Raw genomic sequence first — 17,690 nt, 5'->3', positions numbered from 1 at the left:
GCGGCAGCGGCAGCGGCAGCGGCAGCGGCAGCGGCAGCGGCAGCGGCAGCGGCAGCGGCAGCGGCAGCGGCAGCGGCAGCGGCAGCGGCAGCGGCAGCGGCAGCGGCAGCGGCAGCGGCAGCGGCAGCGGCAGCGGCAGCGGCACACAGAGCGCTCCCTGCCTGGACGCTGCCAGGGTTTGGCCGAGAAGTTCACCGAGCCGGATGCGATTGCAATGATGGCGCTGCACATCAAGAACGCAGATGCGGCGTACTACCAAAGAGCGGATTGCTGCAGGCATTACACTTCGCAGCCCGTCGGCTACGCTGACAGCGGCCATTACCTGCGACGGTTCCCAGGTAAGGGTTAAGGAGAGGCTTTTCCCCATGCCAGGAGATATCGCTCTGCGTGCCGTTTATCACAATTCGCCGATAAGAGAACATTTCCAAGTAGTGCAATATGCTGCAATAAGCGGTTACAAAAAAACAACTGGCTGCCCTATTTCTGCTGTCATCATCATAATGTCACCCACAGCAGTGATTCTCAATCTTTGTTAACCATTTCGAAGACCCTACATCTTGATAAGTACTATTAGGCCACGGACTCTGTTAGGGTTTTTTTTTTTTTGCCTATTTGTTTTTTTTTTCAAATTAATATATGAATAATTTTTCTTGGAACCCTCTTGAAGGGCCCCTGGGGGTCCCCGGACCACAAATTAACCACTTCTGTAGCCTTGTTCTTGTTGAAGAGTCTAGCCACTCACATCTTGATTTTCAAGATGTGAATTCTGACGTTGCAGCTAAAGCTAAAGGTGGTGAAGCCATATTGATTTTTCCCCCCTCATCGTCCACTCTTTCTCTGTTCCAACTTCGTAGCAGGGTTCTCCCTTTGCTCAGTCTCCACAGCACCTGGAAAGGCCTATAAGGCCAGCATCATGTGTCACATGTCCAGATCATTACACCACATCATATAAATATGGGTAGTGTTCAATGAAAAATGGCATTTTTATCTTTAACACATTGCTTAATTTCCCTCCAGAGATGAATAAATAAGCAATGTATCTATCTATCTATCTATCTATCTATCTATCTATCTATCTATCTATCTATCTATCTATCTATCTATCTATCTATCTATCTATCTATCTATCTATCTATCTATCTATCTATCTATCTATCTGTCTGTCTGTCTATCTATCTATCTATCTATCTATCTATCTATCTATCTATCTATCTATCTATCTATCTATCTATCTGTCTATCTGTCTGACTGTCTGTCTGTCTGTCTGTCTGTGTGTCAAACATCTGTTCTGTGGCTGTAGCCTGTAACGTACCTCTGCTTCAACCACAGTTTAGACATTTAAGGTAAACATGTGGCAGCAGAAATTTTGATATTTAAGAAACATATTGTTGAACAGTGCATTACTGTAGAATTGCAATATAGAGAACACAATACACAGGTGACAGTATAAGGCAGCTGACCCATTGCACTTCTTCTCAAAAGAGGAATACTGCTGTGTACCAATATGTTCCTTCTCTTCCAAAGCCAGAAGCTAAAAAACGAATGCCATCATCTATTTTCATCTATGATCTATTGCATAGTGCGACTGTGTCACTTATACCGTAATAGTGCAGTGCGCAGACACAACGTATGTGGTGAAGCATACTGTACATTGCCAGCGCCCAGAGGAGCAGATGGAATGAGGTTGTGAAGCATGTAGGCTTCTTGTCGCTTCATAATTGATGACACTACACAACTCAGCCAGAGAAACCTTTGAGAAAGTGAACACTTGGCCTATTTATAATAGGAGAGAGTCTCTGTGGAGGCAGACAGATTTTTGGGCTCTAGGACAGGAGCTTTGCTTAGTAATGCATTTAGACCAGGTGCTGAGGAGCACTTTGGAGGCTGGTTGAAAATAGATTCGAAATAAAACAACAAATAGGGAGCAGTTGGATCTTCTCTAATCCAGAAGGTGATAAAATGGCAAGTGGTGCCCTGAACTTTTGAGATAGTTCAATATTCTGTTATTTAGTCCTCCTAAATTCAGTTGAGAGCTTCAAGAATATAGCGGGAAATAAACTTGGCTTGCTTATTGCTTGGCAGCTTACTTGCTGCTTTTGTGTTCAAGTTCAAGAGATAATTTGTCACATACATATACAAACGGTCATACATACAGTATATGCAGTGAAATTTCTCACTACAGCATAGAAAGAGTCTTATTTTCTTGAAGTTGACGAGAATCAATATCAGTGTGTTGATACTGGACAAGTACCAGTATCAACACCATGATGAACTCAACTGTAACCTATGAGCTCTTTCAACTCAAGAACTAAAGAAATAAATGTGTCAGCTGACACATACAATGATTCTTCTTAGTGTAGCCATAGAAGAACCGTTGTTGGTTTCACAAAGTGCCTGTTTTTTTGTAAGCTAATTTAAAATCTCTCAGATCTCTATAGACTAGTAGCCACCCATCACAGGTCCATGGAGGGTTAGGGGTACTTGCCAAACATTATGCCACCACCCTGCCACCCAATAACTCAAATAAGAGTGAAGAAATCTTTAGTATCCCAAAATGCCATAAGAGGAACACAAAGTACACGCCCAGTACCCACCCAGTACACAAAGTGGTGGCGGCTCTTTGCGGAATTTTGAGAAACCATTCAAGAACCATCATCTTTCTGTGCACCAAGTCCCAGCCCTGGATTTCTTAGGAGCAAACTTCACTATTAGGGCAAAGTCAACCTTGGCTCCCCTGTAGATATTCCCTAACAGCTGAGAAAAGTATAGTTCCAAGTGCACTTGTTTTCTGGACGATTCTATTCTTGTAATGTCTACCTACATCTTAGGTGTTCATACATGTGGGTTGAGGCAAGTTTACTTTGTTCATACTCAGTGGACAGTTATGTTGAGCTTTTGTTTGATAACTCTTCTGTAGTGTTTGTCATTATCGTAGGGTGTCATATGGTAATATTTAATCTAGCCCATTCATCCAAGCCCGGATGAATAGAGAGGGTTGCATCGGGAAGGGCATCCGGCGTAAAAATCATGCCAAATCAAACATGCGGACAACAAATCTGATTTCCATACCGGATCGGTCAAGGGCCGATCAACCAATCTGAAAAAGAAAGAAGAAAGATCGTATGGTAATATTTATTTTATTTTTGGGTGCTGTCTTCAATGACTGCCAACACCCTGATTTCAACAGAACATTATATTACGAAACGGCCCCACCCCCTTTAAATAAATAAATGAAGGATACGTCACTAAAAGCATGTAAACAAAGGTTGCGGTGTCAACAGCGTGATCATACTGCAGCTGACAAATTTGCCACTACTAGTGTATGACATTCTCATAACCAGAGCAGAGCTGTGAGAAAGTATGTTTGGAAATGACCTGCAGTTCCTCTGTGGTGGTGTTTAACTGTTTGTTCTTCTGTTGCCCTAATCCACCCATGCTGGTTAAAATGTGCAGTTATTCACGCTTTCAGAATCAAGACACACAAAGGTGAAAGGGGCGTCATGTAACATTGATCCGCTAGCATTGACAAGGTGAAATGCACTAAGGATTTAAACACAACAATGTAAAATTATGTATAAAGCCAACGGAAGCCAGTCAATAGCAAGTACTGTTGTGTTGAAGGCTTTGTCTGATATCGGATAACATTACCTTATAGCCATTTCCAGGTGCACCGGGGTTCTTGAACGGTATTTAAACTAAAGCATTTTAAATCCTTGAGAAAAAAGAAAGGCATGGGTGCTTTTCTTTCAGTAGCCTTTAAAGGCCACCTCCAGCCTGTTTCAATATCCTGGTTTCCCCCCTCAATTTCTGTCCAAACTGACAATGGGGGTGTGGTTAGTCATTGAATATCAAACATTGGCGTCATACATGGGTGGTTATATGAAAAGCAAATTATCACCAACACTACTCGATAGCATCAATGGCGGAGAGAAAAAGTGAACATAGCGACCACTCAAATGAAAGTTTGGGGGTGAGGATTATTTCTGTGAATTGATGCATAATATAAAATTGTCGTGAAAAGACTAGTTGCTCAGAAATGTTGAATATTTGTTTCTTAAATCAATGATTTTATCCAAAGTGTCTGCCAGTTGTATTAGACCCTGAGGTATATGCATCAGAGAACTGCATAGAAATATACAAATAGCTCATAAACTATAAAAAGTACCAGAGGCTTTATTAAAAAGCCATGAAGAAAATTACCCAGTCTCTCTCAGACTCATCTTTGCAGTTGAGCAGGCAACATTAAAGTCAGTGCCCTGTCCATCATGATTATCCTGTCAAGTAATATGGAGAGGTGACAGACAGGTAGACAGACAAAAGGGCAAACAAACAGGCTTACAGGGAGGCATGCCAGCGACGGCCAGACGATCGGACAGACAGGCTGACGAGACAGTAAGCGTCAGTCGGAAACACAAACATTAATGGTGCTATTTTGGGTCCATGAATCAAAGTTGTCAGGTGCCCAATGAGATGCCTCAATTTGAAATAAGGTTACACGCCCTTCATACCCCCACCCCGCCCCCAGGCCTCCTCCTTGTACCACGGACCACTATTCATTGCTTCTGTTGTTTCTCCAATCAAAGCGGTCGCAGCATGATAACGGCTGCCAGTTGCATCGTGGGTTACATTGGTCACTCTCCTGTACTATGAACCATTATAAATTATGGGAACAAACAACTGAAGGCCTGGGCTGCAAAATGACAAACCTATCCTTTAAATAATGATCAGTTTGGTTTTGATGTCAGGTTTTGATGTCCCCTTTAAATTGTACCCTCATATATATATATTTCCAAAGGACTATTCTCAAGATTCCTACTGCAAATTATTCCTTTCCCATCCCTGCTCGTAATGGAGATCAGACTGAACTTGAACCTTGTTAGAAGTGTTTATGATCGCCTAATTATTTTGTATTGAATTTGAATTATATTTAATGCTGATTATTTCAGTCTATGACATTTGATTTTGTGGAATTGTGGCTAATAATTATTAAAATAACTCTTTAGAATTAAAGTGATGTGGAAGTGTCACGTGTCACCTTGGTCCCTATCCTGCCATTCTCTGTTGTTTTCAGAAAACGACTGAGAAACACATTTTTGACAAAAGAAATGAATGAGTTTTTCAAAAAGTGTCTCTCTAGCGAAATGAAAGCTATCAATTATCAAAAACATTATTTTAAGTATTTTTTGCTGATTTCCACAAGGAAGTAGTTCCATCTTAACTTTTGTCACATTCTGGTTTGAACCTGGAGCTGAAAAAAAATGTCCACACAGTGACCACAGAAGCTTCTCGTAAAAGTGAGTGGCAGTATATGGCATTGAAAAAAGGTGAGACGCATACCGTATTTCCTCAAATAGTGACCGGGGCCTTTTTTACCTCAACTGCAGAGGGTGCCAGGCTTATATATTTATTGGAAGAAGGCTTATATTAGAGGCAGGCTTTTATATCTAATTCCCTCTGTTAAATTAGTGTATTTGATCATATTTTAGTATGAATTTTAAATCAAACTTCTGTCTAAGTGTCATGCCATGCAAACACATGTATGGTGAAAAGAGAGCTAGTAGCTACCCTAAAGGTCGCACTTGTAGTGGTAGCCGACAAGGGAATTATAGTTTTCCGAGTTCGCCTTGAACGCACCACCTCCTGCTTAGAGCGCTCGAGAGTGGCCGCGCTCAGAGCCAGGCATTGCCCCAAGAAGCGGTCTGATACGTAAGAGTAAGAAACGGCGTAAATTTAATTCATCTACCACAGCTCCGATCAGTTTTTTCCCGGATCTTTATTTGAGGCAGGCTTGTACTTGTTCGTGTAGATCACAAACCCGTATTTATTAGAGGCCCAGTTTTTATTTGACTACCGGTTTATATTTCAGGAAATATGGTTTTCTCAAATGTAAAAAACCGACCGAAAAAGTCAGCTCTATCATCCCTGTCTCCTCCAGGCCCAGGGAGTATTATGAAACCTCCCCTGAGTCTCTTCGGTCATCCACAGCAGCCTTTCCAACTCATGGACACACTGCACCAGCTGGGACCCTCACCAATGGCCCCTGTGCAGCCCCTCGGACCCCCACCAATGCCCCCAACTCAATCAATCGGACCCCCTACACTGGTTCCTACTCAGAGTCTTGGGCCACCTCCAATTGCCACGACACACACTTTGGGGCCTCCTCTCATTGCCCCAGCACATAGCTTGAGGCCGCCTCTGATGGGCCCGGCTCAGCCAATGGGACCGCCGCCAATGGCGCACGCCTTGGTCCCCCCACCCATGGACCTCGCCCAGGCACTGAGGTCACTGACCGTGGACCACACTCAGCCATTGGGACCCCCACCTATGACCTCCGCACAAGCACTCAGGCCCCCGCCCATAGTGGCTCCTGGTGCCAGTCCCTTTTCCCTGCCACTGAGCCCCATGTCCTCCCCACCACCCTCCACCCCAGACCCCTCACAGCTTCCCTCAAGACCCCCCGGACCGCCCCCCCCAACACTAATGACCTGTCCGATCCCAGGTCTGCTCACTGGCCCTCCACCAGCTCAGGTGCCCTCAGGCACCGAGCAATCTCAGGAGGACGGCTCGCCACTGGGTATGGAGGAGCAGGAGGGTGGGTCTATGGGGCTGGAGGAACTGTGTAAACCACTCTACTGTAAACTCTGCAATGTGGCGCTCAACTCTGCCCAACAGGCCCATGCTCATTACCAGGTCAGTTAGAAATGCGCATATCTGCATACACACAAATTTTATACACATTGATATAAACAATTCTGCTGATGATTGTTCTACTTGCTGTATGTTATAGATCTAAGTAATAGATTTAAGAACTCACGTAGTAACTATGATCAGACCTACTTGTCTTGGATTGAACACTTTGCTCTCAATGTTTTCACAATTACACATGACATGATATCAGATAATATTGCCTGTATCAGAAATTGTCATTCTCTACATATTTATCGTAAAATAGAATTAATAATATCCAGTATATGTGGTATATTATAGAAAAATACTTCATATTGTATAACCATATTTTTTCATTAAAAAATCTATTATTTGGACATAGAGGGAGGTAGAGTGATGGAAAGTCTTGTGCTGTACCCGACTGGACACAAATCTTGTCAGTCGAATCAGATGCAGCTGTTCAAAGCGAATATTTGACTATTTGGTGCGTGCAGGGGTGAGGGGGGGGTATTCAAAAGTGAATTTCCCATTGGACACAATCAAGTTCAAGTTCAAGTTCAAGAGATTATTTGTGCGCCAGAGGGGAGGGACCGTAGACTGAAGTCTGGAACAATCACCGTGCACTTACACAGAAGGTTCCTCTTGTGCTGGTTAGTCCCTGCCCAGGAGTAGAAGCTAAAAAATTCCTAGTTCTAAGAACTACGATCATTCCTAGTTCCTGCAGTTCAGATATAAAAAAGGACCAGTTCCTCCAAAAAGTTCTTAGAACTATGAAAAAGGTCCTGTGGTGTGAAAACGCCTAATGGCTGATCATCCGGTTTCACCTGGCGATTTTATTATTTAATTATATTATTACGGTCTATAAGTAATAACATAGAGCCACAACTCATCACCGGTCTTCCAACAGCGCCACGCAAGACCACCGTGTCCAAATTCTCCATTGGCTTCCACACTACAAGAACCACAACAGCCTCCATGCAATTAATAAATAGGAAAAAAATGTTTATATCAATTCCCTTTTTTTAATTTAGGCCATTTAATTATATTCCAGATTATTCCGATATTCTACGACTGCCGGCACAGCAGACATGCACAGTATAGTCAGCTTGTCGCTTTCTCTACGTAGCTTCCGGTTTTCCGTCTACCCGTTTACATTTGTACATAATTTGTGTATAATAATGCATAATACATTTGTGGTTGCAAAAGTAATAAAAACATGGTAATAATAATATGGTCATGGTAATAATAATAAATTGCAATTATAACATACATCATGCTATTTAATCCCTAATTATCTATTTTTAGTAGCCTAATTTTGAAATACATAATCGTTTGATGGAGGAAAGGGACGTTACAGAAATTTGGCTCTTGCAAAAATATTTTTTGTTAATGTGGCTACTGAACTGGGAAAGGTTGAATACCATTGCTATAGAATCATCTATTGCTTAGTGAATAATAGTGAAGATAAGGAACTTAAGAAAAAAAATCTCATACTAAATCGCAATCCCAATATTGGTCTAAAAAAATGGTAATTTGGTAATTTTCCTACATCGTTCAGCGCTAATGAACAGGCTAAATGAAATTATTAATAATCGTAGTATTGTTAAGCTCCAACGTTACCTGTTCTGTTAATGGTATTAGAGAAATTATTATTATAAAATATGATTTTCTATGTATTTAGGCTATATAACTTGTTTCTAACTTGCAATAAGATTAGATATTAAGATATTTGTCGAAAAAGCATTTTCGCTATCATCAGAAGAGACATCTCTCCTCTCTCTCTCCCGTTCCATCAGCAGAGATATGCGTGAGGGGGGCAGGACCAGCTCCCTCTGCCTGGCTCTCACACACGCATGAGGAGACCCTGCTCTGACCCCCGGGCCACACCCGAAGCGACACATCAGTTTCGCGAAAGCGGCACAGCAACGCTTCAGATCCGCTGCCATTTGATCAATATTGAAGGTCACACCAAGCAGAAGTGTCAGTGTCGCAAAAGCGTCACAAAAGGCTCCTAAACCTCTCACGTTTTTCACGCCTTGGCTCTATTTCTCCGGGCGCAAAACGTAGACTGCAGTGTAAATTCCCATAGAGGTCCATTCAAAAGATTGTTCGGGAAAATAGTCAATTATCAAGCCAGGTATGCATCAACCACATAAATCGCTGATGTGTGGTCTTACGTGGATTACTAGTTTAATTAACAAAAAAAAATCCCCTACAACAATTTAAACCTCACATACAGTCTATGTAAAGAAAATATTATCATTCCAGAAGGAAAACAAATATCACTCCCAGGAATAGACTTTAGATTTTATTTCATACTTGGGAAGTAGTTTAAAAAACTTTATTGGTCTGGTATACCGTACGTGTCTGTACCTCCTTGCTGCTTGGAGTCACTACGTGTGGGCTCAAGTCAAACTGACTTGTCAAGCAATACATTTTTATAGTAGAGAAATCTGTTTGATAATAATAAATAAATCAGAAATGTATTTATAAGCTGTTATTAAGCTATTAATATGTTTCTTCAGATGTAAAAGAATATGTCCATTGCATTTTTTTTTCATTTAATAATCCAACCACAAATAACTGATAACAAAAAATAATTAGAAAACTTCAATACAGAAACAGCTCAAAAAATACACATATATAGATTGTGGAAATCTCCTGAATTCTCCTCTGGTTAATGGAACGAACCCACCACTGCCATCCCTGGCTTCTCCATCGGACGCACAGGGAAGAACCAGCACCGCCTTCCTCCTGTTAATAGCTGCAATGTATTTAGAGAATATTATTCATTCCAGTGATAAAACGAGTTGTACTGTGAACGAATCCAACTACGTTGATAAACAGATGGACTCCAAAAACGAATAAAATGAAAAGTAAACAGTTGGAATCTAAAGCAAATATTTACTTAGCCATTGAAAGTTGAGAAATTTAACAAGAAGGACCCCGAAGAAGTTCACGAATCGTTAAATGACTCAATGCTTTTGTGTTGCTGAAGTGTCGCTGACAATGTCGCTTCTGGTGTGGCAAACGGTGAGTGAGTGACAATGGCACAGCGAGATCAGATTGAGACCAGATCGCCCCCTCTCCATGCATAATGTGCAGGAAATAAAACAATCTTAATTCTGATATTAATTTGTTTTCGTTTTTCTCTGAAAAAATGAAAATAGAGCCAATAAGAGTACTGTTAAAGTACTGTATCGATATGCAGTATGGGTAAGAGTAGTACAGTTGTACCGTTATAATCATAATGATACCCATCCCTACTCGTGCCCCGTTCTTCCATGCCCCGTCCCCACACTGTTTTTAGTTGTTTGATTTGGAGGAATGGAGCATGGCAATTGGGGTGCATGAAGAACCCTGTCTGAACACATATAAAAATATATTTATGATTAACCTAATTTCTCATTGAAATGTTATTCCTGTGCATTTTGTAAGCTTCTATTTGTTTTATCCTGTTATTTGAATGCACACGGACTGACAACAAAAAACAAAGAAAAACGTATGCTCGACTTGAAGAATCTCAGTCTACTGACAGGTTTCCAACTGATGATTTGACTCGTCGACTTTCAGGGGGCATCCAGGAAAGTTTGCCATTTTGCACAGCTAAATAACATTCCATCTGTATTTCTTCAATATACGTTCATTCCGTAAAGGACGGGCGGTTAATTAACCATAGGTTTCATCGCTTATCTTTCAATCCTTACTCTATCTACCTTCTATCCGTTCAGGGAAAAAATCACAGTAAGAAGTTGAGAAATTTTTACGCGGGCAGTCAACAGCTGCCAGCTGTCAGGATCCCAGATGTCCTCGAGTTGGCTGGTCAGACAAGCATCAGCTCAGGACCCGGCGACGCTGACACAGACAGACAGGTGAGGTGGGCCTGGACTGGAGAAAGAGTTTAAAGCAACACTATGTATCTTATTTACCTTAAAATACCAGCTTGGCGTAAAATAACTAAACGGTGGCGCAAACGGTGCATTGCACTGCTGCCTCACAGCAAGAAGGTCCTGGGTACGATTCCCGCCTGGGGCACTGTTGGCACCGTGCTCCGGCGGGTTATCTCCCAAATAGGAGCCTTTCTGTGTGGAGTTTGCATGTTCTCCCTGTGCTCACATGGGGTTTCCTCCACCTCACGTCAGTAAGGACCCCCCCCCCCCAAAAAAAAAAACATGCACTCATCGTCTGACCAGTGTCCTGGCCCCTGGCAGTGGGCAGCATACATATGCAGAGGCCTCATTTCACCGCCCACCATCCAAAGCATGTGTTATGGTGTGCTGTGTGACAAATAAAGATTGTTCTTCTTCAAAATATTTTGATGGACACTGACTTGTAATATGGAAAATGGTATCGCTTTCATTCCCACCCATCCCGTCATTTTTGGGTTCGGGTACGAAAAGATTTATGGCACTACAGAACCTGCTTGATGTTTGGCTCGGGGTTTCCGTGAGACAGTAATTACTGTTGTTTCGCCTGGTAAAATTAATTACGTATATATATATATTTTTTCAATTCTAATCTCGCCAGTCAAAATGTCTGGTAATAATGCTCGGCAAAAAGGCCAGTGGGCCGGCATCTCACCTCACCTCAGCTGGCGCGTGCCGGCCCTCACTGTCATTGCGCCATGGGGTTTGTTACTCACGCGTGCTGTCCCTGTAGACACCAGTAGCAATTGCACTTAGAAACTGTAGGGGCGTAAATACCAAAAGTTAAACAATGCTGCATTAATAGTAACCTTAAATATGTAAAAAATACGGAGTAAAAGGAGTAAGCCAAGTTTACACCTTTTAACCTAGATTTGCAACAACCCCTCCGTTCACTAATACCTCTTGTTGCTCTTTGCCAAGTCATTTTCACCTCTTCTGCTTTCCCTTTCTCACTCCCGTCTCCAGGTCCTCTTTAAGGGGCCGACTCGGGTCATTTTGGCCACGGAGAACGACTACTGCAAGCTGTGCGATGCCTCGTTCAGTTCGCCAACTGTCGCCCAGGCCCACTACCAGGGCAAGAACCACGCCAAGAAGCTACGTCTGGCTGAAGCTCAGCAGAACATCAATAACACTTTGGTGTGAGTCATGGACTTGTCATTGTTTACGCATTTGGAAAGGACGTGTTTTTTGGCTCCATCAAAAATGTAACTTATTTGGTTTTCTCGCTACGGCTCGGTAGCAGATGGCCAAATGTCGTAATAATCCATTTATGGTGCCATTGTGCAATTTTAGATATCCTTATCAAGCACAAGTTGGTGTTCAGAGACAAAACACAACCGTTTTTTCTCAACACACTTTTAAAATGTTGTAAACAAAGGACGGTGTTTTGTTTTTCTTCTGTGTTAAGCTCCATGCGCCGTGATTGGTCCGTGAATAATTTACCCAAGCCCCACGTTCCTCCAGGTTTGTTTACATTTGCCCCCACACACAGATAACATAAAGCACCGTGACTCCAAATGAGGTCAAATATTGCCGTAAAGCAGTTCTGCCTTCGATTTGCAAAAGCGAATAGAAGAAAACAAAATAGATACATTAGTCATTTTTCTGTAATATCAGACAGCCCTAGTCTAAATATGTTTTCTTCTTTCAGACTGTTGTGAGGTGATGTATTTCTGACCTAAGATACACATTTATTTTCGCTTAAAGCGCAGATAGCCACACCAACTATCAAGTCCCTTAATCAAACTGCCGTAAGGAGTTCAAAGAACGGTTTCAAATTTTATTGAAATACCAGCTGGGTATTTTTGTACAATACTGGGGATGCTTGGCCAGTGTTTTGGGCATAGAACGAACTCCATAAGCAAGCCTCTGGTTGTTCTTCAGTGTTGACACAGGGTGCTGTCTGTTGCAGGGATGGCAGCGAAGCGACTCAGCGGAGACACAGGAAAGACGGCAGCGAGTACAGACTGGTGAAGAAACGCCGCAGCCCTCAGCTTTCCACTTTAATGCCAGGTGACAAAACCTAAAAAAATCATGTTCAAAAAAGGATTTCTGAGAACATTGCACAAGACATTGAATTCTTAAAACAAGCGATGATGGTATGAAATGTATTTTCTAAGGACGGAGCAAGTAGAAGCAAGTAGAACAAAAAACTGACTTTGCTTGCCGTTTATTCAAACTGAAATAAAGGCTGTTGTCTTTTCAGACAAAGGTAAAGGTGGGAGTGGGAGCCCAACCTCAGTGAAACCGAGAAACCAGCAGCTTTTCAATACTCTGCCATTTACCTCAAATCTACTGCCAGCCAGTGCTGGCTCTCCCAACGTGCAAATGCCACCAAAACCACTCCCCACTACCACAGTGCCCAAAGTCAAATGTTTGTTACGTTTGACGTACATTTTAGATCAATTCTCAGTCCAAAAAAAAAATGGAAAACAAATTGATTCCAAAACAAATCCAAAACTTGTTTTTGCTAACCTATGTCGATACCACGGGTCGGAAACCTTTTTGGCTGGGAGAGCCATAAAAGCCAAATATTTCTTAATGTATTTCCTTGTAAGCCATATAATATTTAATAAAATTGAATGCAACTTAATGCGTGCATTTTTTAAGTAAGGCATACATTTTTAACAAATAACACATCTCTGAGTACTTAAAAAAGCGCTATATATAATAAATGTCTCTTTATTCTTGTTAATAATATTGTTGTTATACTGTAGCTTACCAATAATAAATGAAATAATTGTTACCATTAATGCGACTTCTGGTGCTGCATGGTTTTGCTGATGGCCTTGTAGTCTGGTTCATACATAGTGAGGTTAAGTTTCATGCAGATGTTGAGGCTTCCATCAGTTAAACGTGAGCATAGGTTGGTCTTAATGTTTCTCAGATGTGAGAAAGACTGCTCACATGCGTATGAAGCATGTGACAAACATGGTCAATACGGCAATACTCACGCTGCATTGTGTGGTATGTGACGGGAAGCTCGTTCCAAGTTTTAAGAATCAGGTGGTCTTCAGGTTCAAGTTCAAGTGATTATTTGTCACATACATATTGAAGTTTTTTTCCATTTCTGTCCACTTGTATTCAGCCGATTGGTCCGACTCGAGGCAGGGAGTTTTCTTAATGTTTGTCTGTCTTACAGAGGGGATCGGTGCACGGGCTCGTAAGTAGCCCAGCAAGTGGAACGCTATTCCTCCTGCGCCCAAGAGGATCATTATTATCCACAATTATTATAATGATCCTAAGTGAATTGTGGCCTGCGTGCCGCATATTGAAATGAACAATGAAATTCTCGCCATGTCGGCGCACCACGGCCAGAAAGACTCCATCTCCCTCCCTGAACCCTTACCTGTGGGCAGAGACTCCCACAAGTAGCGCCTGAGCAGAGACCCGGAAGAGGCAGGGCGCCGAGAAAAGGGCGCCCCGGAGTCTTTCTGTGGTCCGCTGCCGGTGCTTTGACTACGCCCCTTTGTCCGCCACATTTATATTTTTAATTTTATTTTCAAAATTGTAATTTTTTTTTACCTGTTTTACTTTAAAATTACACACAATAATAATTTATTACTTGTTAATTGTGATGAAAAATTTTAGCTCAAAATTGTCTGCGAGCCATATACCGTCATCTAAAGAGCCAATTGCGAGCCATAGGTTCCCGACCCCTGGTCCTTTGATTCGCAGGGCTAGATTTGATTTTCTCACCATAATCAAAATCATTTCCTGTCACTGTGGGTCCTGATGGTCCGAATCTCGGTCTGAAGAACGAGGGAGATTGCGACGTGCCACTCTGCATGAAAAAACTCCAAAGCTGGAAAGCCGCCCACTGTGGGGGGGTTGCCTGCCACAGTGGCTGGCAGCAGGTGTGTTGTGCTGTATTGTGTTCTGCGGTGCCATGGAAGTGGAAACATCAGCGGTGGGGAACACAGACAGACTGACAGTATGGCTCGCCTCCGTAGGCATCGGCAAATGGCAATCATATCGAGCCCCCGACAGACAGAAAGGGCCACCGGAGGAGAGAATCTGACAAAAACTGAGACGGAAAGAGAGCGTTGACTCCAGTTAACTGCAGGGATTCATTAAGTGCTTGTTTCAAAGAAGTGGACGGGAATTTGCTCGCCCACTAAATGTTTGTGACACCGTACAGTGAATTTGGAAAAAAATGCCCTACTTGATATTTACCAAAATAATAGTAATTAATTAGTTCATGTCTGTTAATATTTCTGGAATACATATAGTATGCTTTTATCAAACTTTCCAAACGGTTCTTTTGTATTGACTGTTAGGAGATCACAGTACAGCATGCAACATTGGGTGCTGAAACCCAAACAAAATGGAAGCTTATTATCTTAACAGGAAGTCACTTCAAGGGTAAATGACACATGATTGGCTCAAAACGCTGGCTCAAAGCTGCTTGCATGCAGTTCTGTGTCAGTAAATGATCCCAGAACGCTTGTTATGCCTCTGTAAAGAGTTATCACAGGAACAGCCATCTGGAAGTGGCCAGTTTCAAAATTTTTATGGATGGGCTGCATGTTGGTCTATTTTTAGATCAGTTATTAGCCCCTGCCCAATTTACTGCTCAAGTAAATGTCCTTGGGTAACGTGTGTGTGTTGCATAAGAGTGAAAATTTATGCAGCAACTTTCATTAGATAATCTGCTGAGCTGTCAAATAGATCACCCAAGGGGGGGGGGGGTTCTTGTAATTCTGTTTCCTTTCTGTCATCCAACATAAAAGTGTGCTCAAATAGTCTTTTTTTTTTACTGAGTGTGCTCTCTCTCCCTCTCTCCACCCCCACTTCCTAGGGCCCTACTACAACCCCAGGCCACGTCAGCGTATCCCCAGGGACCTGGCCATGTGCGTAACCCCCAGCGGACAGTTCTACTGCTCCATGTGCAACTGCGGGGCGGAGCAGGAGGCCGACTTCCGGCTGCACCTGGAGAGCAAGCCACACAAGGCCAAGGTGTCGGAGCTGCGGTACCGCAACGAGATGGAGAACCTGGGCTACAGCTGAGGGGAGGGGGCGGAGAGGACGGATGAGAAGGAATTGGAGGCTGGGTTAGGGTTAGGGTTAGGGTTAGGCGTCAGATGAAACACTGTTTACTTTTACAGGAGCCTCGTCTGAGGTTTAAGAAAAAAACAAGGATTGCCTGATGTTTTGAGGGGATATGATGAGGCCTTTTTCAAATTGGTTCTGTTAAGACAGATGTTATCTTTTACAGTAACCATGCCACCGCCCCTTCCACACACAGTATGTTCGATACCTCTAACACAGACGGTCATGTTCGCGGTGCGCCAATGTCTGGATTCACAGTGAGCAGATCCTACTAAGTATTGTAGTAGTAGAACCTGGCCTTTCGGTGAAAACTAATTTGAAAAAGGGGCTTCTAGGCCTGCACTAGAATACAGTCGCGGTTTAATTGGCGATGGATGAAAACGGTGTATAAGCAGAAGAGGGAACCAATTTCATCATGCGTTAAATCTACATACATTTGTATACAAACACAAACAGGTATATGTAAATAGATTCCTGAAAATACACATATGCTATTAATTCTTAAGTTAATGTTATTTAAATTAGATTTTTTTTTTCATATACTCGATCTGGAATCTTCTATAAGGTGTGTATTGGCAGATCTTTTGCCTTTTTTACACAATCAATTTCAACAGACCCCTACTACTGCCAGTTCATGACCAACCAAGTCGGTTTGAGTTGAAATGATTAGGTGGGACAGGTGGGAACAGAAATAGCATGGAGAGGGGGGGTAAAAATCGAAATAATTTTTAAAAGCTTCTCAATTGTCACATTTAAGGATTTGACTTAATCGCAACACAGTAGTTTTGCAGAACATTCATCCGTCTGAGTTAATGTACTGCCAACCTCAGTAGTCCGCTGTGATGAGTCCGAAGGTTTTCTAAAGTGAGTTGAGAATGGGAAATTTTCAATTCACTTCCTTTTGGAAAATGTCGTTCACTTCTGACTTCAATGGAAATATATGACATGTTCTTTAATGAAACATGAAAGGCAGAAGAAGCTACTTCATTATTGAAGTACAGTGACCACATCGACCCCTGAGTTGGACTCCATGTGGAACGTGGTGTACAGACTCAAAAATTCGCCAAAAACGATGTGTCACTTTAAAATGCCAGATTTTCTTCTTATCCACTGTGCTACTTGCTAGTAAAATATCGAAATAGGTTCTAGGGATAACGTACTTATTTGCCATGGCTGTACAAAATGCTGCGTTTTGGCAGCACTTGAGCCGCTGAAAGTGCAGCACTAATGTTATAACAATTCCAAGGCATTTGGAATTATATAGCCATACAACATACAGCCAAATTAATGTCATACTGTGCCTTGGACTTGGGTATCGTATTTGTTAATTTCAGGATGACAACAAACGGGTCTGTTTTTTTGTGTAAATCATCTAAAATGCACCCTACACCCATTGATTTGCCGGCCCCGGGGGTAGCGGCTCGAGCCAGCGACCGTCGCCCATTTGTCTCTGAAATGTTGTCAAATAAGCGGACAGGGCCCATTACGCAGAAACCCAAGCCTTCCAGAAGAGGCACACACAGGCACAGACAACTGTAGTTCTGACAGACAACTTTTAGATTTAATTTAATATGATCTTTATTTATTTAGCATAGTTTGAGTTTTGGCGTTTGGGCTCTACTGCTCATCACTCCCGGCGAGGTGTACAGCAAACATAGGCACTGCTCCCCCAATTGGATAGAAGAGTAGAGCCCAACAGGTGGATGCAGGAGAGGTGTATTGAGCGGAGCAACACAGCAAGCAAAGCAGGAAACAAAGCAGGTAGGGCACGAGTGGATTGGCTGCTTAAATAGGCCGGCCACTAAGGGCATGGACACGCGTGTCGCCGTCGAGTTGCCTGACAGAACTAGCTCCGCAAGCTAAGCCTCATTCCATAGCAATGAAATGTTTCCCACTGGTATTCCTCATTCCCAAACCGCCAGGCAGCGAAGCATAGAAGCGTTTCAGGCTTAAATGTAGTGCAGTTCAACCGTTGAAGGGTTTTTTTTTTTTTTTGCAAATAATTACCTCTTTTCCATAGATGTTTAAAGGTGTGTGATACTGACA

General features: G+C 42.5%; 1 protein-coding gene across 1 annotated transcript; it reads left to right on the top strand.

Moving 5' to 3' along the window:
* Nucleotides 1-214: 214 nt before the first annotated feature.
* On the top strand, nt 215-15,616 carry zmat3 (zinc finger, matrin-type 3; the record flags this gene model as incomplete). The annotated part of the gene is made up of 6 exons (XM_079998270.1): nt 215-338; nt 5,936-6,690; nt 10,398-10,538; nt 11,559-11,731; nt 12,514-12,605; nt 15,394-15,616. 6 exons carry the CDS (start codon nt 215-217, stop codon nt 15,600-15,602), a joined length of 1,494 nt encoding a protein of 497 aa, XP_079854396.1. The 3' UTR covers nt 15,603-15,616.
* Between the last annotated feature and the right edge of the window lie 2,074 nt (nt 15,617-17,690).

Source organism: Zeus faber (genome assembly GCF_960531495.2).
Source record: "Zeus faber genome assembly, chromosome: 1".
Lineage (NCBI taxonomy): Eukaryota > Metazoa > Chordata > Actinopteri > Zeiformes > Zeidae > Zeus > Zeus faber.
This window is presented reverse-complemented; position numbering and strand designations above follow the sequence as displayed.